This window comes from Alosa alosa, chromosome 24, assembly GCF_017589495.1.
Source record: "Alosa alosa isolate M-15738 ecotype Scorff River chromosome 24, AALO_Geno_1.1, whole genome shotgun sequence".
In the NCBI taxonomy this organism is placed as follows: Eukaryota; Metazoa; Chordata; class Actinopteri; order Clupeiformes; family Clupeidae; genus Alosa; species Alosa alosa.
The window spans coordinates 24236822-24264321 of NC_063212.1; the positions used below are offsets into that span (position 1 = coordinate 24236822).

General features: G+C 43.6%; 1 protein-coding gene across 7 annotated transcripts in view; it reads left to right on the plus strand.

Annotated features, from left to right (window-relative positions):
- The window catches only part of LOC125289293 (serine/threonine-protein phosphatase 2B catalytic subunit alpha isoform), a 145527-nt gene extending 130083 nt beyond the window's left edge, over nucleotides 1–15444 (plus strand). Inside the window, exons 11-16 of one of the 7 annotated variants that reach the window (XM_048236042.1) lie at nucleotides 188–214; nucleotides 1093–1177; nucleotides 2504–2601; nucleotides 4138–4146; nucleotides 11568–11597; nucleotides 13396–15444. In XM_048236042.1, coding sequence (XP_048091999.1) covers nucleotides 188–214; nucleotides 1093–1177; nucleotides 2504–2601; nucleotides 4138–4146; nucleotides 11568–11597; nucleotides 13396–13592 — 446 coding nt within the window. In that variant the 3' untranslated portion in view covers nucleotides 13593–15444. The remainder of the gene's footprint in view (nucleotides 1–187; nucleotides 215–1092; nucleotides 1178–2503; nucleotides 2602–4137; nucleotides 4147–11567; nucleotides 11598–13395) is intronic. The other 6 variants (XM_048236045.1, XM_048236043.1, XM_048236044.1 and 3 more) reach the window with 6 other exon arrangements.
- The last annotated feature ends 12056 nt before the right edge of the window (nucleotides 15445–27500 follow it).

The window sequence follows — 27500 nt, forward strand, 5'->3', positions numbered from 1 at the left end:
CTCTCTCCTTTGTATTTGTTTCTATCACTTTCTATCTCTCTATTACAAGTATGCATTTGCCTTCTCTTTTTCTTTCTTATTTCCTCTATCCTCTCTTTCTCCACCTCCTCTGCCATGCTTCAGTCATCCATTGACTTCTCTCTGTCTGTCTGTCTGTCTCTCTTCTCCTCTGGGGTGTGTTGAGAAGGACAGCTAATATATCCCCCCAAGAAAGGTACAACCACTGCCATGCCATGCCATGCCATGCCCTGGTGTGTGTGTGTGTGTGTTCACTAACACTTCTCTCTCCAGTGCTTTTCTGCTTGCATACTCACACACACACATTTACTCACTAAAAATCACACAGACACAGTCAGTGCTAACAGCTAACCATTTTGACAGACATTGACAGTTTGATACACACACACACACACACACACACACACTGACACACACACACACACACACACAGAAGCATACAAACAACAGCAGCAACCTACTCACAGCTTTTGATGGATGTTACTGATTTGTGATTTTTTTTAATCAAACACACCTTTTTGAAATGAAATGTGGGGCCAAAGCGTGTGTGTGTGTGTGTGTGTGTGTGTGTGTGTGTGTGTGTGTGTGTGTGTGTGTGTGTGTGTGGATGGAGCCAAACCAAATCCCACTTGTGAGTGTGGCAGATGGGCTTGAACATGTTCAGAGGGTTGTGTGGTCCTAGGTATTAGCTAGGATACACATACACACACACACACACACACACACAAATAGACACACACACATACACACACACAGACACATATACAGACACACACACACACACACACACACACACACACACACACACACACTCATTTCTTCAGCAGGCTCTTCTTAATGCCGTGCAGTGTGTGTGTGTGTGTGTGTGTGTGTGTGTGTGTGTGTGTGTGTGTGTGTGTGTGTAATCACTCTGAATGCGATATGAAACGGACTGTCAAACTTTGTTGGCCAATTGGGTTTTCGTTTTTCTTCAAGCCAAATTGAGATTCCACAGATACGAAATGAGAGATGTGACTATGTGTGTGTGTGTGTGTGTGTGTGTGTGTGTGTGTGTGTGTGTGTGTTGTTCTTTAGGTGCCACTGCCTCTGCGCGCAAGGAGGTCATTAGAAACAAGATCCGTGCCATTGGGAAGATGGCGAGAGTCTTCTCGGTGCTACGGTAAGCTCTCTGTTTCTCGCTCTCTTTCTCTCTCCTCTCTCTCTCTTTCTCTCAAACACACACACAAACACACACACACACACATACATACGAAACACTCTTTTAGGTGTTATGTAGTAAGCAAAGCAAAGTTCCCGTGCAACATGTATCCTTCAGGACTGGTAGAAACCCATTCCCAGTGTCTAATGCTAAGGTGGTTAGTGAGCAGTGTTTGAAATAACGCCGTTTTAAAGAACGGCGTTAGGTAACAACGTTATTACGTTAATTACTTTTCCCGTCGTTACAATGCTGTTAACGTTACTGGACGCTAAATGCGGTGCGTTACTATGCATTGATTGAATAAACTGTAGGCCTAATCCGAATGCACCCTGGCTCACAGCTAGTGAGGAGGTGGGTTAATAACGACGTAAGCGATTATGATTGGCTAATCAGAGCCAGTGTTTTTACACACTTGCCAGCACACGTGCCACCCACACACACACGCAACAGCTAAAATAGAGATTCGACGAAACAGCAGAGGTCAGGAGCAATCCGAAAAGTTGGCATTTTCAAGGTGGAGATATAAGCACTACTTCAAATTCATCAAGGCAAGAACGTGCATGTAATGTGTACATTATGTCCAGGAGCGAAGACTTTGTCGACATCTGTTGTAAGCAACTCTAATTTAATGAAGCACACACACACGCATCTAAAGCTAGTGGCCAAAAACACTGATACCTCCACCACAGATGGTAGCTCGCCATCCACTAGCAAAGAAGGACTCCTCCAAGCAGCAAAAGCTAGATCTTTCTGCCTCACAACAAAAACATATGACACAGGCTGAAGTCAACCGTAGGTCTGTCGATGTGCAATATCTTGAATTTCCCCTTGGGGATCAATAAAGTATCTATCTATCTATCTATCTATCTATCTATCTATCTATAATAAATGTAAAAGTTATGTAGCCTACAAACACCTGTCTGTTCTACTCATTTCAACTGGCTGCTCAAAACTGCTCAAAAAATCCAAATTCTTTGACGTATAGCAACTTTTTTTTTGTAACAGTAACGCAAATAGTTACTTTCCCTGGTAACGAGTTACTCTTATCATAGAGTAATTAAGTTACTAACTCAGTTACTTTTTGGAACAAGTAGTGAGTAGATATAACTAATTACTTTTTTAAAGTAACGTTCCCAACACTGTTAGTGAGTGTGTGTGTGTGTGTGTGTGTGTGTGTGTGTGTGCGTGTGCGTGTGCGTGTGAGTGTGTGCGAGTGTGTGTGTGTGTGTGTGTGTGTGTGTGTGTGTGTGTGTGTGTGTGTGTACTGATGTGTCTCTTCATCCCCAGAGAGGAGAGTGAGAGTGTGTTGACGCTGAAAGGTCTGACCCCTACCGGTATGCTGCCCAGCGGAGTTCTGTCTGGAGGCAAAGAGAAAATCGAGAACGGTAAGACTGTGCTACACACACACACACACACACACACACACACACACACACACACACACACACACACACAGACACACACACCAAACCCAACCCCCTAAGGTCCCAAATATCCCCCATTATAGCCGATTGTCTCATCTATTTCCAGGTCAATGAGGTTTGATTTATATTGTGCCATAACATCTAAAGTTACAACTGGGTCGAGAGATGAGTTCATACGTGAGGATGAGCCTGTTAATATAGGTGCCATATAGGCACGCAATGCACACTCAATCCAACACACACACACACACACACACACACACACACACACCCTAATCAGCCACACACACACACACACTCTAATCAGCTACACACACACACACACCCTAATCAGCTACACACACACACACACTCTACTCAGCTACACACACACACACACACACACACACACACACTCTACTCAGCTACACACACACACACACACACACACCCTAATCAGCTACATGCACACACACACACACACACACACACCTTAATCGGCTACACGCATACACACACACACACACACACACCCTAATCAGCTACATGCACACACACACACACACACACCCCTAATCGGCTACACGCATGCACACACACACACACACACACACACACACACACACACACACACACACACACACACATCAATAGTAGACCTCCCCACACACACAATCACCTTGACCCAAGCCCAGCATCCTGTGGATCAGAGACCCCAGAACCAGCCCTGAGCCCAAACCCATTCATACAGAACCCGGTCCCCCTAGAACCAACCCTGAGCCCAAACCCATTCATACAGAACCCGGTCCCCCTAGAACCAACCCTGAGCCCAAACCCATGGCTCTGGATCAGAGTGTCCTCTGTGCCAATCACTTAGCAGCCCTCTAGAGGAGGCTCACGGCCGGCCAGGCTGCACTGACGGCGCCACGCGTACGGCACACTCAAGGAGAGCGCGGTCCGAAATAGAAGACTAGTCGAGCTGTTCTTAATGTCCACCGCGCACGTACGCCGCGCTCTGGTCAGGTGTAGCTGATCGCCGCAGCCTACGCGCCACTATCGTGCCGCTTCGCTTGACCTGCACTGAAGCTCTGACCTTTGACCCCAGACATACATTCCTGCGCTGCGCTGTGGAATCACACGGTCTAAAGTGTGAGCCGCAGCACTCCCAGCAGCCAATTAGCAGGAGTCACGGCTCCATGACCCGCCTCTGTTGTTGATGTTATGGTGTTCCATGGATTTCTGTGTAATTTAAAGCCATACAGTTCTATACCCACACATGCCCTCTGCTGGTAGCCTATGGTAAATGTAGACTGAAATGTAGACCTGATGATTTCTCTTTCTCTCTACTGATCTTCATGATCTCTGTTCCCCTTCTTGCTCTTCTCCTCTTTCTCTTTCTCTTCTCTCTCTCTCTCTCTCTCTCTCTCTCTCCATCCATCTTGATCTCTGTGATCTGCTGCTTATCAAACAATGTGTCTGCTTTCTCCTCCTTCTCTCTCCTTCTCTCCTCTTCTCTAGAGACCGCAGGTATAAACTGCTGTGCAAGTATAATGTTGTTGTATTTTTATTTCTTCTTGTGAGACAAACATAGAATTCACGCTCTCATGCTGAAAGTCAAAAACTTCCCCAAAATAAACACTTTTATCTCCTTCTCAACACAGAGACCACCTAATATCAGCAAATTAGACTTTTGTGTTCATTTGCTTTATTTTTCTTCTCTTTTGAACTACCTCTTATAACTCTTTTTTTTTGTTTTTTTTGTTTTGTAGTCTTGAATCTATTTTTGTTTACACCATGACCAAAGCCCCATGCTACACTTTTGGGTAGATTGGAATTGACATTGACACTGTGTACAAAAGGGGATAACTGGCTGACTTCCTCGTCATCCACAACCAGACAGAAATCAAGCCAACATCACTCTGCTCTCCCTGCGGAGTCTCTCTGGCCAAGTCTCCCCAGAACACCGCGAGCAGAAGCAGGGAGAGGCCCAACGCCTCATTTAGGAACGCTGGAAAGCTTTGTGTCCTCTTAAGACGTCCTACTTCAAGTAGATCTTGGGCGACTTTCCAACCTTCCTGATGAAAATAAGGACTTAAAAGTGCAGGATGGTAAATAAAGGACTTAGGGGGTTAAAAGAGCTGTGTCCTCAAACAGGAAGTGGAACCCAGACTTCAGTGTTCAAACAGGAAGTTTGGTTGTGTGCAGCTCCTAAACTGCACATCCTGCATTCTGTGATCCCCCGCCTGATTGGTGGAGAGTCGTGGGGGAGTGTCGTGCCATGGCAGCCATAGCAGACGTGCCGGGAAGCAGAGTGGCGTTTCAGTGATTTCCTGTCCAAGCATCGGTAGAACCGCAAAGCATCCTGGGCCGCCCGCGAGGGTGCGCTGGGACTGCAGGCGTGCTTCTACAGCCATGCTATGAGCTTCATCCTCCTGCTGTTTTCTTTAGCTTCCGTCTGTGTAGTGGGTGACGGTGTACTAGGGGTGTGTGTGTGTGTGTGTGTGTGTGTGGACGTGGGTATCTGTGACTGTGTGTGTGGGTTTTTTTTGTTCATGTGTTTTGTGATGCTAGCCGCTAATTATATTTTCTTGTTGCAGTCATTTTGGTTCATGTGTGTGTGTGTTTGTGTGTGTGTGTGTGTGTGTGTGTGTGTTTGTGTTAGATTGGGAGAGTGGGGATATGATGTGTTCATTTGTGACAGCTCTGTTCATCAGTAAGTGATGAAGCTGTTAACAGGTTTGAGGTCAGTAAACAGGTTTGAGTGGTCAGCACGGTAAGTAAGTCCACCCAGTGAGCCTGTCCCTCCACATGCTTGGCCATGTAGAGACTGCTCTGAAAGAAGGGAACGGCTTATCAAGACACGGCCACTAGGTGGCACTCTTGTGCCACGTAGCTTTTTCCCCATGGTTCTAATGCACAGCATATGGGCTGGGTTATCACGATGTGTTTATATGTGTGTCTCTCTCTTATCTGTCTCTCTCTCTTCCTACGGTGTTCTACGCTTTACCTGTGCTAATACACACACCATCACACTTTTTTTGTGTGATTTGGTTTTCTTTCTCTCTCTCTACGTCTGTCTCTGTCTCTTTTTTTTCTCCATCTTCCATTGTGGTTTGTCCCTTGCTAACAGGCTATTTGAACATGCACACAGACACCAGTGGTGCCTTCCTTCTCTAGTGCCAGTAGGCACGTTTACATGGACATGTTTAATCCAATTAGAAACGGAATAACGGCTCAATTGGAATAAAAATTCTAATATAAACACATCAATCGGAATAAAAATGCCTGATCTGATCAGAATTTTAATCAGAATGAAAGAGGTGGTGTTTTCCATTCCTATTCTGATTGAACAGCCATGTATTCGGTCAATCAGATCGCCTGATGTATCATCTCAACGAAATAGTTTAATCGGAATGACAAAAAAACTGTCCATCTAAACAAAGCTAGTGTGAGCTACTCCTGCTCTGCTACTGGTAGGCCCTACGGGTCATTGGCTTCACTGCAAGCCATCTGGTCCACTTTTAAAGGTACACTATGCAAGATTTTCACCTTAATATAACCTTTTGAAGCCAATTTATTTGATGTTAAATAAACTTGTAATAGGCGAATTGTTCACCTAGCATAGCTATACAGCATAGATGGGGGCAGCCGTGGCCTACTGGTTAGCGCTCCGGACTTGTAACCGGAGGGTTGCCGGTTCGAACCCCGACCAGTGGGAACAGCTGAAGGAGCAAGGCACCTAACCCCTCACTGCTCCCCGAGCGCCGCTGTTGTTGCAGGCAGCTCACTGCGCCAGGATTAGTATGTTCACTGTGTGCTGAGTGTGTTTCACTAATTCACGGATTGGGATAAATGCAGAGACCAAATTTCCCTCACGGGATCAAAAGAGTATATATACTTATACTTACCTATACTTATGTAGCGAGTCGCTACCAAGTAAACCAGCCATGCAACTTCAAGAACGGCGGCCCGACAAATCTCGCGAGAATCGTGAAACATTACCTTGTCAGTAGATATAGCTCTTTGGAGAATGGTGAAACAAGTTTTTGCCTGTTGTTAATCCTTCACCTCCACAACAAAAGCATTTTTATTCTGTACAGGGGGGATAAGTCACGAGAAGTTTGCTATTTACAACAGCAGTGTAAAATATAAATATATTGTGATTCTAGGAGGAGCTCTACAGTCGCCAAAAATACCTAAATCTGCATAGTGTACTTTTAAGGCCATAAGTCAACTTCTGTGGACATAGAAGCTATAGTCTAACGGATGGGAGCTATAGGCTAACGGATGGAAGCCTTAGGCTAACGGACGGGAGCTATAGGTTAGCGTATAGGCTAACGGATGGAAGCTATAGGCTAATGGATGGGAACTATAGGCTAACGGATGTAACCTCGAGTATACATTAACTTGAGGGTAATCGATTTATTGACCAACATACGCATGTCTTACTCCGACAGATATCCGTCAATTTAATTCCGTAGAGGCCCTGATATCATTGTAAAAAGGCTGAAGACATCCACGTATGGTGTTATATAGAGGCACGTACAGTATGCACAGAGTCAGTTAGCAACTTTGTTGGTTGCAATGCAATTTCCCACTGCCAACCAACTAAGTTGCTAACAGGTTAGCAACTATGGTTTTGGGAAATGCACCCCTGACTGTGAAATGCCTCAACTAACCATTGACCTCCTGGTGGCACAGTGAGATGTTCAAGACTGTTGTGGTTTTAGTCTTCTGGTTGGTCTCAGGTCTGTGGTGGTAATCAATGTACAGAGGGGTTCCTTTACCGTGAGATAGATAGATAGATACTTTATTGATCCCCAGGGGTAAATTCAAGGTCTCAGTAGCATACAGACATCACACACAACATGCACTTACAGCCGAAATGGTAAATATAAGTATAAACATATAACCAAACTCCACTGTACAATAGAGACAGTAGAAGATAAGAAAAACTAACAAAACTAAATACTAAATATACTATATAAATTAAATTTAAAAAATCCACAGTGTGCTTGAGGGTGATCAAGCATGAGATGCTTGCAGTGACAGGGCCGAGACTGGCCTGTAGTTCTGTGTGCATGGTGAGGTGCTCAAGAGAATGTGTCATGGTGAAGGTGCAAAAAGTAGTCCAACATTAGTCCAACAGTGCAACAGTGCAAGAATAAGGTCTAGAGACCAGCATAAATAATATGGACAAATAAGGGAGTAAAGTAAAACATAGAGAAGGTAATATAAAAAACTATGTCAGTGCGGTTGAGGTAATAGGGATACAAGGAAGTTTATTGTCACATGCATATAGTTACTGGTAAGAAATGCAGTGAAATTATGTCTGGTGTCAGCCTATTTGTGCAAAGTGGGGGGGTAAAAAGTGCAGTAGAAGAGGGGTTTAGTAGATTAAGTGGCAAGGGCTGCATAAGAAAGGTGGGGGAGGATTGGGATTGGGGGGGGGCACCAACAAGGAGCACCCAAGAGCAACAGGGGCAAGGAAAAACTCCCTTGGGCAGATCCACGGCTCAAGGGGCTAACCCAACTGCCAGGGGTCTTGGTGTATGTGTTGGGGGATGACAGGGAGATGGGATAATGTGCTGTGTATGTGGGGGAGAGGGGCAGTGTGCAATATGTGTGTTGAGAAGCTTCCTCATGAGACAATGTGCTGTGTATTGAGGGGGGGCAGTGTGCTGTAAGTATGTTGGGGATGTGTGTTGAAGAAGCTTCCTGATGAAGTAATGTGGACGTGTAGGTAGGGGGAGAGGGGGGGCAGTGTACTGCAAAGTATGGTGAAGGGACTTACTATTGCAAGCAGAGTACTGTATGTATGATGTATGTGAGTGATGACAGTGAAGATGTGTGTGTGGGCGGGGAGGGGTGGAGCAGTGACTGTGTGTGTGTGTAGTCGCAGTGTGTGTGTGGGTAGGTGGGGGCAGTGTGCTGTAAAGTATGTAGAGGATGTGTGTTGAGAAGATCCCGAAGACAATGTGCTGTGTATGTAGGGGGGGGCAGTATGCAGCAAGTATGTAGAGGAGGCTTATTGTAGCAAGCAGTGTGCTGTACAGTATGTATGTGAGGTGATGACAGTGATGATGTCAGTATGTGTGTTTTGTGTGTGTGTGTTGGGGATGGGGGTGGGGGTGGGGGGTGGGGGCAGAAAGGCTAGGCAATCAAGGACATGGGTAGATAGATGGAGGAGAAATCAAAAATAATAAATAAAAAGTTCTATGGGGATGTGCAAAAGTTGGAGAAAGTCAGATGTGTGTGTGTGTATGTGTGTGTGTTTTGACGTGTGATGAAATAAGAAAATAAATAAAAGGTCTGTAGCATAGGGAGAGGGATGTAAAAGTCATGTAGGTGTGTGTGTGTGTGTGTGGGGTCATGAGTGCTGAGGAGTGAATGAGTGCAAAGTCAGTATAGTGTGAGTTCAGAGTTGGGAAATGTTTGAGAGTGCTGAGTGGCCTGGGGATAAAAACTTCTCCTGAGTCTCTCAGTTCTGGCTTTGTGACTACATAGGCGTCTTCTTGATTTCAGCGGTAGGAATAATCCATTGTTAGGATGAGAAGAGTCCTTCAGAATCTTTTGGGCTCTTAGGAGTACTCTTCTGGAATAGATATCTTGTAGAGCAGGGAGTTGAGTTCTTATAGTACGTTCAGCTGAGCACACTACTCTCTGCAGAGTACTACAATCTCTAACTGTGGAGTTCCCATACCAGGTGATGATGCTACCAGTTAGAACACTCTCAACCGCTGAAGTGTAGAAGGCCTTCATGATGGATGTAGAAACTTTGAATTTCCTTAGCTGACGAAGGAAGTAGAGTCGTTGTCTGGACGTCTTCAGAACATATTGAGTGTTAACAGTCCATGTTAAGTCTTCAGTAATGTGGACACCAAGGTATTTAAAACGCGTGACTCTCTCTACAGGTTGCCCGCTGATCATTAGTGGGGTGTAACTGTAGTTCTGCTGCTGCCTTCTGTAATCCACTACCATTTCCTTGGTTTTATTGATATTCAGTGTCAAGCTGTTAGATTGACACCACTGTGCCACCTCATCAACCTGATCCAAGTAGAGCTGTTCATTGTTGTTACTAATCAGGCCCAAGATCACTGTCATCTGCAAACTTGATGATGGAGGTATGACAACTGTTGGCTTTGCAGTCATGTGTGTAGATGTTGTACAGCAGTGGACTCAAAACACAGCCTTGGGGAGCACCAGTGCTGATGGTTAATGAGTCAGATGTCAGACCCCCAACTCTAACCACTTGTGAACGGTTGGTGAGAAAGTCAAATATCCAGTGACACAGGGTGGTGTTCAGTCCTAAGGCCTTCATCTTTGTGACCAAGGTGAGAGGTACTATCGTGTTGAATGCTGAACTAAAGTCAATGAACAGCATCCTCACATAATTCCCATTCCCCTCCTCCAGGTGAGTTAAGGTGGTGTGCATGAGGTTTGAGATGGCATCCTCTGTAGACCTGTTGGCTCTGTAAGCAAATTGGAGGGGGTCGAAGGAGGCAGGGAGGGATGAGCAGATAATGTTTTTCACAAGCTTCTCAAAACACTTCATCACTGTAGACGTCAGGGCTACTGGGCGGTAGTCATTCAGACATGATGGACTTTTGTTTTTCGGTACTGGAACAATAACAGACTGCTTGAGGCAAGTAGGAACTGTCTCTTGAGCCAATGATGTGTTAAAGATATAAGTGAACACAGGAGCTAACTGAGCAGCGCAGAATTTCAAAACCCTGTTAGAAATTCCATCCGGTCCAGCAGCTTTTCTACAATTAACCCTCCTAAAGGCATTGCTCACATCGACCTCAGAGACACAGAAAGGTGCATCCTCATTTGCTTCACATGCTGCAGCTAGTGCAAGATAGTCTGTGTTTTTCATGTCAAAGCGAGCATAAAAAGCATTAAGTTCATCAGGGAGGGCTTTACTCACATTCATCATAGGAGGGGACTTTCTTTCAAAGCCAGTGATGGTTCGGAGTCCTTTCTAGACTCGTGCTGGATCACCCTCCAAGAAATAAGCTTCAACTCTGTCTCTATAGCGCCGCTTAGCATCTTTAATAGCTCTACGTAAACTATAAGATGCTGCTTTGTAATCCATCATATCCCCTGAAATAAACCCAGCATTATAAGTGATGGTGTGTGTCTTTAATGCCGTTCTCACTTCTCTATCCACCCATGGCTTCTGGTTAGGGAAGCTTCGGATCTTTACAGTTGGGATGATGGAATCAGTTAGCATATTGATGTAACTCAATGATACTTCCGTAAACTCATTGATGTCAGCAGAGTTCGTCTTGAAAATCTCCCAGTCAACGTTGCTAAGGGCGTCCTGTAGCCTGGCTTCCGATTGGTCAGTCCAGCGCAGGGTTACAGCCATTCAGTATTGTAGCCGAAGCAATTGGTCATGTGTGCATTGGTCATGTGTGCTATCCCTCACCATCAGGAGACTAGAGCACCATGTTTATTGGGAAACGAGTGGAAACGACAGATATTAAAACAATAGTGAACCCAGATACATTTCACTAGAAAACATGGCTTCTCTGTATTGAGTCATTATTACTGAATCTGTGAACACGTTTATGGGATATTATTCATAATATGGTGTCCTGACTCATAGAGTGTATCAGACCAACTCCCCAATCCCTCGCTCTGGCCACACTCTTTCTTTCTTTCTCTCTCTCTCTCTCTCTCTGTATCTCTCTCCCTCTCTCTCCCTCCATGCCATATGCTACATGGCACTTTGCCAGTTTTTTGCACTGTCTACCTCTTCATCTCTCTCTCTCTCTCTCCTTATCTCTCTCTCCCTCTCTCTCTCTCCATCCTACCTATATGTCTGTCAGTCTGTCTGTCTTGCTGCTCATTGACTTGTTTCCTGGAAAACAACTGATGACTCCTTTGCTTCATGCATTCTGCACCCCCCCACCCCCACCTCTCCCTCTTCTGCTCTTCAGCTACTATTGAGGCCATAGAGGCTGACAAAGGTAAATAGTGTGGGTCCCTCTCTGTTGTGCCCTCTGCAGTAGTCAAGGGTCTCCCTCAGTTCCTTCCTTCCTTCCTTTCTTTCTTTCTTTCTTTCTTTCTTTCATTCTTCCTTTCTTTCTTCCTTTCTTTCTTTATTTGTTTGTTTATATTCCCGTAATGTGTATAGAGTGTGAGTTTTTTTTTTTAATGCTCTCACATTAATCCCCAAAAAATTGTACAAATATATATAAATACATGAATAAAAGCCATGCTTGGTTTAAAGGGGAAAATGTTTTGAATGGGACTGAATGAAGGCCCATCATGCTACCTCAAATTGACTACTGATGTTTGGCAGTCATGTCCTTAATATGGCCATTCCCCTTTAAAGCAGTCCGATGGTGCAGTTGAGTTGTGTCGTTGCACAATTGGAGGTCTTGTAGCAAGATTTTGTTCAATTCGATTCTTGAGGCGTTCCCGCCTAAATGCTATGGTTTAAACATAACAATAAGCCCAGCAGATCAGATGCAGCAAGAACAATCTCAACTGTCTGCTAAATAGCGGTGAGGCTAGCCGCTATTTACTTTGGACCTGTCTGGTAAATTCATCCCTAGCCACAAATTGTGCCTTCACCCCAGAGACTCCTCTTTGTTTGTAGTTCTGTTTGTTGTTTGTTTTGTTTGTTTGTTTTGTTGTTTTCTCCATGTGGCCCTGCTTTGTGGTGTGTGTCCCTGGCTCTCGCTCTCGTGAGGCTGCTAATAACCTGTGTCTGACCTGTGCTAAGGCTAATGCAGCGACTCCAGGCCCCTTCCAAACGCATTTCTCCATCTCCAGCTCCCTAACACAAAGACTCTGGGCCACAAAATGGCTTCCCAATCAACGGCAAAGGAAATCCCTGAGCACCACCCAGCTCCTTCCAAAATTAGGAAATTCCTGCACTAATGCTCTCCCGATCTCTAACAAACGTTTTGCGCTAGCTGCATGTTGAAGACAGGTGTAACAAGTGGTTAGCACCAAGTGCCCTTGTGTTCCTGTAGAATGGCCTAGTCTCCTTGTGTGGTAGTAAGTCTTGAACGTGTCCTAGTGCTCCCATCTCCGTGGCCTTCACTCTGTGTCTCCTCTGTTCAGTTTGGGGTTTTGATTTCGTTTTTTTGTCTTTGTTAGTCTCCTTTTAGTTTAGACTCTTTACATCTATATTGACCCTTCCTTTAGTTCATGTCTAAGCAAGCAAATGAGAAAGACCAACACTTGGAGCGTTACAGAGTCACGTGGTTTTCTCTGACCTTGTGATTTGCAATCCTGATTCACAGTGGAAACCACATTCCTTCATAACCCTCCAGAACCTGGCCTTTCTCTACTGCTTGAGTTAAGGTGTAATAGTCACCCGTTCTCACCTGATGGTTTACTGTGTACTGTTGTGAAACGATGGTGATTTGTGTGGGTATTGTCCATGTCCTATGTGTAAGTAAGTCTTCTGTAAGCATTCTAGTCATGGCTATTAGAGTTTTAATGCCTTAAAAACTTACAACTAGCATACAATGTATGTTTGTTGGTCAGACGACATTCACTGTGAAAAATAAAATATGCTAATAATGTAACTGTTACATATGTGTAAATAACAACAGCACCAGAAGTCACTGGTGTTGTGTTTTGGTACCAAAAAGTACTTCAGAGAAATGTCGCTAATAAGAGACTGAAACACAGTCATGCAGTCATGCATTCTAAGTTAACTCTTTCTCTCACTCTCTCTCTCTTTCTTTCTCTTTCTCTCTCTTTCTCTCTCTTTTCCCATCTCTCTCTTTCTCCACTGCCACCATCCAGCAATCAAGGGCTTCTCTCCTCAGCACAAGATCTCGAGCTTCGAGGAGGCTAAGGGTCTGGACCGCATCAACGAGCGGATGCCGCCTCGCCGCGACGCCCTGCCGTCCGACGCCAGCCTCAACTCGCTCAACAAGGCGCTGTCGTCCGAGACCAACGGGACCGAGGCGAAGGGCAGCAGCAGCAGCAACATCCAGTGAGGCACACAGGCAGGCAGGGGGCGCTAGAGAGCCACCGGAGGTTGGCGTACCGCAGCAGGGTGCCCCCCTCACCCCATACCCCCTTCGTCGCTTGTCTCCCTGGTGTCGGTGGGGTGGGGTGGGGTGGGGGTTGGTTGGACTGGAGGATGTGGAAACACAGGCATGAGAAACAGCATTAAATAAATAGAAAAATAAATGAAATATGGCAACAACAAGAACAACAAAAAAAATGCAGGGCTGATGCGTGACTCTTAGACTCTGGATATGCCTTTAAAATACATCAACTACAAAATGTTTTAAAAAAAATCTATATTGCTTGTAGAAACCATAAAAAACGTTATCGCTGGTTCGCTCTTTTCCAGGTGGGCAGGTGAGAACAGGGACTGTGCATGGCAGAGCAGCGAGGTGGATGAAGAGCTTAACTGGGAACCCAGCTGACGGCTTCCTCTGGCGTGGATCCGGCTCTCCTCTGGCGCGGGCCTGGGCTGGTTCTGGCGCGGACCTAGGCTGGTTCCGGCACTGGTCTAGGCCGGCTCTGAGCCGGATGCATGTCGGAGGCGGTTGCTGCAGGGCAGGTTTTACAGACGGCCTTCACTCAGATACTGGACATGGAAATTTTGAGTAACTTCTTACTAACTATTGTTCGTTTACAAAAATACAGCACTAAAAATGGACGAAACATGAAAAAAAAATGTTTTTAACATATAAAGGGTGTACAAACTAAATAAGGACTATTTATTGATAACTTTTTTTGCTACTCTTATAAAACTCGCTCTGAAATACATTAGGCAGTCTTAAAAGAATGTTGCAACATTGTTAAAATGCCAAAAATGGGACGTTTTATGGTTTTGTACAGATTATGCTTACCTCAGGAGTATGTGAGTGTGTGCTTTGACCCAACTTTCTGTATACTGGCTGTCGATCTTGGTTTTGAACTTGGTTATGAATACCTATTTTCTTGGAATTTAATAACTGGAATTTACATTTAACATTTATCATTTGCAAATATGTTTTTTGTTGTTTATTTTGGGGGGGGGGAATAGATTTATCGTGGCTTGCTGGAATTTTGTGAGTGTTTTCTTTCTTCTTAAGTATTGCGAACAAAAAAAATATAAAGCATCTATATTCTGTAAAAAAAAATGACTTAAGTAACTGAAAGTATACAGCCTATGCATGTTTTATAAAAAAAAAAGTTTAACAACAGAAATAGACTGAATTCAAGTTCTTTGGCTGCAGAGGCCTGTTTTGAGATGTAGTGCGCTTTGTGGAAGTATACTGAAAGACTATACCGCCTCTTTAAATTACTAATGGGTTGAAACATGCTTAATGCCTTGAAATCCTTCTTTTTGTAACGTAAAGCATTGGAACTATTTAAAAGGAATGAGGAGCCGTGGTCTTTTTTAAAACCTATCGCTTGTTAAGTGCACATGTAGTCCACGTCTGCATGTGTAGCAGTGCCTCCTGTGATGGTAGGTTTGTGGTTACATGTCATATGTCAAACTGCATGATGACTGTCAGTGTCACACACACTTTAAGACGTTTTTGTTCTGTTTTGTAAACGTGCCACACAAAGTCACAGAATATTATTATTATTATTATTATTATTATTATTATTTGTATACTTGCTTTGTGTGCCACAACAGAGCAAAGGTACAAATATCCAATTTTAAGAGAAATCCGAAACTCCATTCAATCTTTTTTAACCAATTGCTTAAGTGCCCAAGTAATTCACTACACAACATAAAGCCTTGCTTTTGTAATTTAACTTTGAAACTGTTGGCAGATGACGCATGCACTTGCAACTATGAAAGTATTTTATATGACTGTTCAATAAAATGTGCATGAAATTCAACTTCAAATTCAGTTATTTCTTGTGTGTATGTGTGTGTGTCTGTGTGAGTGTATGTGTGATGTGTGTGCATGGTGTGTGTGTGTGCGTGCGTAGTGTGTGTATGTGTGTGTGCCACATTCTTTGGAACCTGTCAGTAACACATTCCCCAGGAAACTCCTGTTTAGAAAGCTGATTATTCTCACAATCTGATTGTATCAACAGAAAGAGTGAGTGTGTGTGTGTGTTTCAGTCCACTTTCTCATCAGGACACGTGGGAAGGAACAGCTGTGCAATCCATTAACTCACCTCATTGGCTTAATCACCAGTCAATCACATCATCATCCAGTCAGTTAGAGGTTTACTTCTTTCTACTAGCCAATGACTGGCACCAGTGGTATCATGGGAAACCAGGCCTTGGCAGCTCCTACTTGTAAGGTGTTTCTTTTGGCAGACATGATGAGGCTCTGATAAAAAAAACGGTCCCATAACTGAAGATTAAGAAAAACATGGTTGTTGAATTCATGGAAAGGATGTTTGTTTCAGGTTGCACAGTCCGCATCCTGTACGTTGAAGTGCCACGTGCCTGTTAAAGACTAAGGTGAGAAGAAAATAAACCACTATGTGCTTACACAGTTTATATCAAACTATATGTAAAGGCATCCATAACAGTTTTTTTAACCTTAACACAATGTTTCCAAAATCATTGTGACATTCTATAGTCGATTAGGTAGATAGATAGATAGATAGATAGATAGATAGATAGAAATACAGTAGATAGAAGAGATATACAGAAAGATGCTGTAGGAATTTGGAGATATTTTTCTACAGACTGCTGTCCCCGAACCAAATTGTTCGCTGGGTAGTTTTCTAACCTATTCCAAGATGTTTTCAAAACAAGTCTTTGATCATGATTTGCAGGATCTTACAAAGGTGGAGAATTCATACCATATATTTTCTACAACAAACCATACCCTAGCATAAAATCACTGGCCACGTTTGACTTCTTCCGGGGCTGTGCAGATTTGGCTCAACGTGATGCGTGTTGTAAGATTCAGCCTGATCTGTGCAACGCTGCAAGATGTTGAACCTGATGTGACACTACCGAAACAGAAGTAAGGCAATATCTTGCCTTCAGAAACCTTCCTTGTTATAGCCTCTCTGTATACAGTACACTTTCAAAGTTTGGAATACTTTTGTTTCTCTGTAGGAACCTCATAGACACCACTGAAGTCTGCAATATGTTGGTTTATCTATAGGAACCCTATTGATACTACCACTTAAGTGTAAGGCTATTTTGAACTGTGTCAGTGGTTTGAAAATAGCCATTTATCTTGACATGTGTCATGCCCGTTGAGACACGCTATAAACCATTTTGTTGATAATGCAATAAACATCACTTTTGTATCTATCTATCTCTATTGCACAAAACTAATAGCACAAAACTCCTCTGAAACGGCCAACAAAATCAGATTTGCACAAAACTCCTCCGATTAACGGCCTAGCACAAAACTCCTCTGATTAACGGCCTAGCACAAAACTCCACCGATTAACGGCCTAGCACAAAACTCCTCTGATTAACGGCCTAGCACAAAACTAACGGCCTAGCACAAAACTCCTCGGCCTAGCACAAAAAAACTCCATCACAAAACTCCATCGATTAACGGCCTAGCACAAAACTCCTCTGATTAACGGCTTAGCACAAAACTCGTCTACATAATTTCGCTCCCCAGATTGTTTAAGATCCGGAATTTCCCTTTAAGTGTACAGGCAGAAAAAGAAGGGGAAATCATTACATCATCAATATAGACTTTTAGCACTGCCACAGAGCACTGCAAATGATCATATCCTGTTTAATGGTCTTACTCCACAATTGACCTGTCGCTAAGCTCCGCCCCCCATTGTTACCGTGTGAAAACTCGGACAATCAAACCAGACTTGATTAGAAATACATTGTGGACAATGGCAGCTGACAGTATATGAAAGCAGGCTTTGAGGACGTTTTGGTCGATAAAGGATCTACTTTCCTCCAGAAGCTATCAAAAGGGACTTAATTATACTATGGAGGGGTGTATTCAAAACTTTAGAATACAAACAAGGTGACAAGCAGTTGTGGCGAGTAGCCGTGCAAATCCCACTGACGTTAATGCTAGCTGGCTAGCTAGTGGAAGATTGATACTAAGATATGTTAAGTTACGTTAATATTTGATGTAGTAAGAATGTAGTAGTTGGTTATTAAGCATTTTCATCTCGGGATTTAACAGGGAACCTGTGCCCACGTTGTTGGCTTAGTAGCCTACATTACGTCGAGCTGTTGCAAACGCGAGAGACGTCCTGTAGGCTACTGTTGATGGAAATATACCCCGTTTTCTAGCCTCTCTGGGCACCGGCTATCAGTATTACACGTCCCCATGCAAAACGTTTGACCATGGTTATCCGTCAGGTTTTTTTTTAGTTAATAAACTCCATAAATAACCATTAATTTGTCATTTTATGCCTCCTCCCTGTTGTTTCCTATGGAGTTGTCCGAGCTGATGTCCGAGTCCTGCTGAGGACTGTCATTGGCTCATCAGCGTTCTAAGGGTGGCCCTTAGCAACAGGTCAATTGGATACCACACATATTCTTACTGTTTCTCTGTACTAGCCAATAAGGTAAAATTGTGTACCTGACAAGTTTCGGCTACCTTGCCTCTGTAGCCTTCATCAGAGGTGTCACGTGATGTTGGTGTTACGTCGTCTGAGCTGTGTTATATGGAGTTTTCCATCCCACCTGATGTGGTGGGATGGCCATGTCCCCTGGGGTGCTCCCGGGCCCTCTGCTGTCTGGTGGTTTTTCATACAGCCGGGGGCGGCCCTGCAGGACTGTTTTCCTGCTTCCTGATTTCAACCGCCTCTTTGATCCATCGATGGAATTTGTTGCTTTCAGTTCTGATGACCTTGGCTGCGTCCCAGTTCATAAGATGGTTTTCCCTCTTACAGTGGTCTGAAATGGCAGATTTCAGATTTTCTTGTGTTGCTTTCATTCTTGTTGCACGGGTGAGCGTTCCAGATGTTTCCTTTTCACATTCTTTCTGAATTGCCGGCCTGTCTCTCCTATATACGTTTTATTGCATGTTAAGCAAGGGATCTCGTATATCACATCACACTTTTTCTCAGGGGGAATCTGATCCTTAGGGTGTACTAGGATTTGGCGAAGCTTGATGTGTGGCTTCACTGTTGTGATGATGTGGTGTTTCCTCATCGCTTCGCTGTAATGCAGCGTTCTGTGACCCCTGACGTATGGGAGGGTGACCATGCCTAGGTTCTCAGGCCTAGAACCTTTTTTCTTTTTCTCCTCCTTGTTATTTCTCTGGACCTCTCTCTTGCCTTTGTTAATGGCCCAGTTTGGGTAGTTGCAAGCTTTGAGTGCCTGTTTTATGTGGTTCTCCTCCTCCTCTCTGTCATGGTTGTCAGTGATGATAGGGTGCGGACCACTGATTGCTTGTGTGCTGTGGGGTGCTCTGATGCCCATAGTAGATACTGGTCTGTGTGTGTGGGTTTTCTGTATATTTTTATCTTGATGCTACCATCCTCAATGTGATGTATTTTCATGTCCAGGAAGGCGATGGATCTATGTTCTTCCTCCTTATGAGTGAATTTTATGTTTCCAGTTTCGTCTATGATGTTTAGATGGTCTGTGAGTCTTCGTGTGTGGCCGGTCTTGATCTTCTCCAAGATGTCGTCCACATAGCGTCTCCAGAGGGTCAACCTACATTCTTTGGGAGCAGTGGCGATGGCTTTGGCTTCCAGGTCCTCCATGAAGAATCCACTCATGATGGCTGAGAGGGGGTCCCCCATGGCAAAACCCTCCTTTTGTCTGTATATGGTCCCTCTGAAAAGGAAGTATGTGGACTTTGCTACAAACGTTAGCAACTGGACTATGTCTTCAACTTTTAAGTTTGTTCGTTGGCGGAGTGTTGAGTCTGCTTGTAGACGGTTCTGCACTATATTTATTGTGACGTCCACTGGAGTTTTTGTGAACAGAGAGACTACATCGTGGGATATGAGTATCTCGTCTGCCTCTACTTTCACTGTGCTTAGTTCCTGTGCCAGTTGCTTTGAATTTTTACAGTGTTGCTTTGTTCGGCCCAGGAGAAGTTTTATAATCTCAACTAGGGCTTTCAAAAGGTTGTATGTTACTGAGCCTATGCTGTCAACAATGGGACGGAGTGGAACGTCTTTTTTGTGAATTTTGGGGGTACCATATATTCTGGGAGTGATACTGGCTGTAGGTACTAAGTACTTGTAATTGTCCTTGTCTATTTTTCTCTCGTCCACTAATGGGTTTAGCAGAGTCTTCAGTTTCTTCTTTTTCTCCTCTGTAGGGTCCCTCTAAGATTTCATAAGTGGATTTATCGTCCAGCATGTCTATCATTTGTTTTTCGTATTGTTCTGTGTCCATGATGACTGTTGTTCTGCCTTTGTCTGCGGGTAGCACTTTGATGGTTTTGTCTTTGGCTATTGACTGTATAGCCTTCCATTCTTCCCTGCTTGTGTTCCTGTGTGTCATTTTGGCAGACTTCAGTATCCCCGCTATTTCATTGCGTAAACCAGCTTTGTCGCCTTGGTTTGTTATCTTCTGACATGCTAACTCTGTTGCTACAATGAATTCTTCGTATGGGATGTTTATTGGTGTTGTGGCAAAGTTAAGACCGCGAGACAACACACTGCTTTCCGTTGCTGTTAGTTTTCGTTGTGAAAGATTACATACCCATTTCTTTCTTTTTTCTGTGTGTTCTTCCTCCTTTTTAGCTGAGGTTAGCTTCTCAAGTTTTCTGGTGTGACGGTATTTTGTTATTTTGAATTCTTTCTCATGCTCACGTTGTAGATGTTCATTCATTATCCGTTCGGTTTCCGTGTCCAGGGGGAAACGTTGTTTAAATCCACTCCTTTTTTCGGCTAACTGCTCTTCGATGTTGTTTATCTTGTTGACCATGCAACGTATCCTTTCCTTCACCAAGGCATTCCGTGCTTTACTCACAATTCGTTCTGCGTTCTTCGTCGGAATTGGGTTTTTGATTCCCAAGCTTGTTGGAACAACTCCTTCATCTCGGCAACGTAGTGTGAATCTCAGGTGGTTGCGGAAGCGGGCCAGTTTGTGTTCCAGTTGTTCCAAACAACGGAATTCTTTGACACTAATCTGTCCATGGCTTCTACGTAGTATATTGAAGAGGTTCATTAGGCTTACTGTATTACTAATTCTTACTGTTTCTCTGTACAAGCCAATAAGGTAAAATTGTGTACCTGACAAGTTTCGGCTACCTTGCCTCTGTAGCCTGGAGTTTTCCATCCCACCACATCAGGACACCTATTCATATTACAGTTTTTCTTGATTGTTTTGATACCTGTGTCAACTCTGACATCACGTTCTCAAAACAGTTAACACCCGTGTCTGAACAAAAGCACTCTGGACAAAATGACACATTTTGCTTGCAAAAGGCTGTTACTCTTTCAAAACACTTAAAACATGCAGCAAAAACAAATCTTGCCTTCAAACACTACAACTTGTTGCCAATTCAAAAACAGTCTTTAATCAATCATTACACACTTGACAACAAAATGCAAAATCTAGTTCTCAAAATGAGCATTTTTGCTGTCTGTTCCATTACTTTCTCATTTTTCTGGTATCAGAAAAAAACTGTGAAAAGACAAAATGTACTGAATAATTTATTCATTCCTCCCAAGAAGTAACTGTCATTGAATGTAAGACACACAGCAAAACACTATAGCAAGATACTGTAAATTTCCTTGAACTACAACTTTCATCGAAATAAACCTACAGTAAAGACCTTTTGTACGGTTTTCTCCACCAAATAGGCAATAAAGTACTTTGTCAAATGTGCATTAGATCCAAACTTGCAAATAGCAACACAGAACAGACATCTCTTATGTATAATGAATGATTGCTGATTGAAGAATTGTGCAAAGGAGTTTCACACAGGTGTATCAGAGATTCAGACTTAGGCATGGAATCTATACCACCTGTGAAAAGATGTTTTCCTTTTGTTTAGCATGGGAAAACCATGGGAGTTTAGGGCTTTTGAATGACACCTGTGTTAACTGTTTTGCAAAAGGGTGTGAGAAATGTGTGAACCCAATGAAAATGTGTGAACACATTCGCAAGAGATGACTTCTGCTGTGCAAAGAAAGTCGTCATGAAGACCAAGTGGGTTCCAGTTTACTTAAGCAGGTAAAAGCAATCGAGAAAAACTGTAATACGTAGCCTATGGAGTTCTGCCGACCACTGTTCATTACGGCCCAGAATGCCTTGCATGTCTTTATAACAAAACAACACAGTAAAACCTGAATGCCCGTAAACATATGCATTTGCATACTTGTAACATTTTTAATAATACTCTCCCATCATGATATTTAACAATAACGAAAAATTTAATTTGAATACCGTCAATGTGAAAATAACTGTACTACGTCAGCAATAAATAGCTAATGTTATCCTTACCATTTCAGTTCGTAAGTCCATACTATCCCATGGCAGAGCAAGGATTTAATGATTGGGCAAGGTTGCCCGGAGACATTGTGGCTGCCCAGAGACATTGTGCATACTTGGAAGGCATTGGGATAGATGTACCAGTACAACTGCAAATGTGGAAGGTGATAGTCACCAAATATGGGTGGGTGGTTTGCCAAATGCTGAAAACTTTAGGCCTTGTTGTTGCTCCCTCTCTTGAGGTGCAACTCCAGATCACTTTTTCCAGCGTAAACAGGAGCTGTAGGAGTTTCTGGCACTGTGGCTGAGGAGGCCCCTGGGCTAGGGATGTCATCTGTCTTTCCCCTGCCGCTCGGTGAGCGCTGGCCCGGCGCTGACCCCTCCTGTGGTGCTTATCTTGGGGCGCACATGTGGAGAGACAGTCGTCTGGTCCGGCTCGGCCTGGGCCTCCGAGGGCCGAGAGAGCGAGCGACAGGAAAGACCTGAAGGATGACATCACATATTTCATTCTGCCGCTGCTAAATCTTTGCCGTTTCAGATGGAGGAGACAGAGGCAATGTCAGAGTGTTTTTTTTTGTCGTGCCAGGCTGTTAGGGGCAACTCTGAGATAAAAATCATGTGTGGTTTTATTTTTAGAAATATTTTTAAATAATGTGATCAATGGTGTTGTTGTTTTGACAGTGGATGCTTTTAAATCTAATTTGTCAAGCTTTTGTGGGAAGGGGGGTAACAGTAAGCTAAAAGTATAAAAAAAAGAATGTGTGTGTGTGTGTGTGTGCGTGTGTTTAATGAGGGGAGTAAAAGTAAGAAACAATCGTTTTTTTCTTGTTGTTTTGTTTTAGATAGATATATAGGTAGATAGATAGATAGATGGATACATACATACACACACACACACACACACACACACACACACACACATAATTGATCCCCAAGGAGAAATTCAAGAAAAAAGTTTTTGTCTCAGGCCCAGGTCAGAAATAAGGGTAACACTTTACTTGACGGTTAAGTTTATAACACATTTATAGCAGCTGTCATAAACTGCACATAAAGCATTCATGACTGTTTCATGAGACATGACTCAACATTCATACCAAACCTTTCATGAATGTGGAAGACAGAACGATGAGAACTTGTCAAAATAAAAGTCCAAAGTCGCAAAGCAGCATTGCCGTTTTTGGTCCAAACCTCTTGATCACTTCACATCTGAGTCAATGGGCTACTCCAGTGCCAAAAAGACAGAACATGGTCAAACAAATAATTTTTGTTTCATAAATAATGTTTAATGATGTAACCTTTGCAGATGATTTCTCATCTTTTGCTACTGGGAATGTCCAACCGTTCCAGGTTACACAAATACAGGTCAGCTGAATGTAGTCTAGTTTACCTACCAGTGTTAAACTCCATGATTATGAATACTTCACAACTTGTATAGTAAAGTGACATTCAATGTAGACTTCATAAGATATTCATGAAAAATGTACAAAGGCTGGAGAGATTAAATTAATGGTATCCAGGGTACACAAATACGATGTTGGACTTTTATTTTGACATATTGTTGTCGTTCTGTTTTCCACATTCATGTCTCATGAAACAGTCATGAATGCTATATGTGCAGTTTATGACAGCTGCATCAAGTAAAGTGTTACCGAAATGAGCAACCAATACTGGCTATAAAATAACAAAACCTCACTTCACCCCAAAGAGTAACCCACTACTAGCAATATTTATAACAACAAAGGAAGCCCACTTATAGTCACTTATAATAAGCGGACATGGCAACTGTGGTCACGTGCTACATGAAATGAGGACATGAGACCTCCAAAGAGTGGTTGATATGATGATGAGGATGGTGATGATTATGGTGATGGTGATTATGATGGTGATGATGATGATGATTATGGTGATGGTGATGATTATGGTGATGGTGATGAATAGCCTTTACTGTCCACTGGGTGGCGGCATCAAAACCGTGTTTCAAGCAAAACATTTTTTTTTGTTTGTTTGTTTGTTTAACCAAAAATCACTGTGTCGCATAGCAACAGTGGATGGTGGTGATGATCTTCACCAGTCGAACCACTTGAGGCCAGCCAGGAGGTCAAGCCATCAGATACTGCAGGGTGGGACTGTCACTGCTAGGAGGAATTTGTGTCCACACACACACACACACACACACACACACACACACACACATCCTTGGCCGCTCTAGTGTGGACTGTATATGTTAGGCACAATAGCCGCTGGAAGGAAACAGGCTGTGGGCTTCCTGTTTGGCGTTGGTGTGGTCTTAGGCCTTGGGTGTTTGTGAAGGAGAACACACACACACACACACACACACAGGAAGAGAGTGGAGAACCAAACAAGACAGAAATATATCATTACCTCAACTGCAGAACATTAAAGTCATCTTGAGTATTTGTTTTTTATTATCAGGCTAAATGGACTTTACATAAATCTGTTAATATCAACGTTAAAATATTAGGTCAACGTTAAATACAAGGTTAACTGTTCATTTCAAGGTTATTACATTATTGATGTCATTTCAACTTGCTTTGGACAAAAGCGTCTGCTCATATTCATTAAATTATCAAATGTCAACCATCGTTTACTTAAACGAAACCATAGACAATTAGCATTGTGTCATGGTGTTTTCCAGAGTTCTGGGCCTGAGTCCCTGGAGTTGCATTAATGAGACAATGTGAAGGGAGAACTCCCACTGAACAGGATGAAACCTTAAGATCAGCTGCATATCTCCACAAATCAGATAGACAACATGAGTGTGTGTGTGTGTGTGTGTGTGTGTGTGTGTGATAGACGACATGAGCGTAAAAGTGGATATTTTCAAAACAAGACGGAGACTTGTTGGCTATTCGCTTTTCCATCACACATGAGAGTGTGTACTTCCAACAAGCTCCAGCCCACTATTGAAGGTCACCAGTGTGTGTGTGTGTGTCCGTGTGTCCCACCCATGATAAACATGGTTGTTTATAGGTTTGTGTGTTACTGTATGAATGTGTGTGTGTGTATGAGAGAGTGAGAGAGCAGTGCTATTTGAGAGGAACTGCCCATGTTTTTCCGTTCTCTATATTCTTCAGCCATCAGATGCACATATTGGTGTGTGTGTGTGTGTGTGTGTGTGCATTCTTCTTCCATGAGTCGTACCCTCATCCTCCCTCTTCATTCTGTATGGAGCTGAGTCTACATCTCTATCCTGCAGTCCGGATGACCCCAAACAATACTCATTTTACCTCTCACAGAGCTGAGTCTACACACACACACACACACACACACACAGACACATATACACACACACACGCAGGCACACAAACAAACGCACACGCACACGGATGACCCCAAACAATACTCATTTTACCTCTCACAATGAAGGTTAATTATGTCTACGTCTCACATTTGAAAATGTCATCCAAGATCTGCCTTTGACTTTGAATGACCTCAACTAGAGATTCTGATGTACTGTAAGTAGGAGGAGAGCAGAGTATTTGCAGAGCAAGCGATCCATTTGTGTACTTATTCATTTGTTTATGTATTTATAATTTGTACTAATCTAATGCCAGTTATGGTAAACTCAAATCATACCTGAAGTACAGAGTCTTGGAGGGGTGTGGCTGTTTACGGCACGTGCACACACACACACACACACACACACATACACACACACACACAAAGCAGTCCTTTGTTTGGCCTTCAAGAGTCTGGCCAAATATTCAACTACCGAAACATATGAGGCAATGCGTCTTCCTGAAGACACATGCACCCACACAAAAACACACACAGAGACACACACATACTCACTCTCTCTCTCTCTCTCACACACACACACACACACACACACACACTTGCACACACACACATATACTCTCTTTCACGCGCACACACACACACACACACATATACTCTCTCTCTCACGCGCACACACACACACACACACACTCTCGTGTGTACTCCAGACAGACAGGAAGACTTCCCCGCGGCCTCACACTCTAGGTGCTGTGCCAGAGATCTGCTCCTCTTACTCCCAATGAGTCAGCGGCGTTCCCTGGAGACTAGGTCCACTCCTCTACATATATATATATTGTGTGTGTGTGTATGTGTGTGTGTGTGTGTGGATGTGTTGAATATGTGAGGGGGTTCAGGTCCACTCCTCCACAGTCCTCCTGTCCATGCGCATATATTGTGTGTGTGTGTATGTGTGTGTGTCTGTTGAATATGTGAGGGGGTTCAGGTCCACTCCTGTCTTATTACCTGGTCAGATATGGCTCTTTGGAGATTGTCTTATTACCTGGTCAGTAAATATGGCTCTTGTGAGACTCGTGAAACATGACCTGGTCAGATATGGCTCTTTGGGGATTGTTTTATTACCTGGTCAGTAGATATGGCTCCTTGGGGAATGTCTTTGCCTGTTACTACTTCCTTCGGCTCCAAAACAAATGCACATGTACCGTGTCCAGAGGAAAGTATAGTTCTCAACGGGTCGGGTCGGCCCGACAAACCCGATGGGACCCGCAGGTTCGGGCCGGAAATATAAGCAAATGACTCGGGTCGGGTCGGACCTCGGGCTTAATCTTTTCCGCTCAGTGAAAAAAAAAAACATTTATTAATCATCGCTGCTGTTCACCAGAAGAAAGTCTGGCTGCTATGCGCGGCAACGTAAGGCCATGGAGAGGGCGGGCAGACCTGACGCCGCTGCGTGCAACGTGCATCATGGAGAGGAACGGGGGCAGACCTGACGCCGCTGCGTGCACGTCATAGCCTGGAGAAGAGGATGGAGTTGGTGAAGAGTAGGCTAAACTTGCCGCAGGTGAATTCACCGTCGCTACTACAGGAGGGGAAATCAGAGGTCAGAGTCAGAAGTGTTTGGAGTGGTGCTGGATTCTGATGGAAATTCTACAGGTTATGTGCAATGCTCAAAATGCAAGGTGCTGATGAAATCCGTGGTGGTAGTGTAGTGGTTAAGGAGCTGAGCTAGCGTGCAGTAGCCTGAAAGATGTCGGTTCAATTCCCGGCTTCCACCGTTGTGCCCTTGAGCAAGGCACTTAACCCCAAGTTGCTCCGGGAACAATGTGATCCCTTGTAATATAGTTGACATGTAAGTCACTTTGGTCAAGAAGTGTCTGCTAAATGTAATGTAATTAAATATGTGACCCTGCAAGACGAAACCAGTCGCTTTGGTAAAATGTACAAAATTAAGTTATTGTGCTCACATGAACGGCCATAAACTAAGCTTTCCAACGATATGTACAGTATATTGAGGGTATTGCAAAAAGTATCGCTAAGATAACCGCATCCAAAAGTTGGCATGGTTCTCCTGTCTCCTGTCCAGAAGAGGAGATAATCACCGTTTTAAGTAAATTGTTACGTTAATGTGATGAATCTTCACCTAAATAAAGTCAGGGTTTAACAGTCAAAACGTATGTTTTACGTCGGGCCGCGGGCCGGGTTGGGGCAGATAATTCATGTTGATGTGTCGGGTTACATCGGGTCCAGGCTTTAAAAGCCACAGGCCGGGCCGGGTCGGGTTGTAATTCTCAGGCCCGTTGAGAACTCTGGAGGAAAGGGCTCATGCCATGAGAAG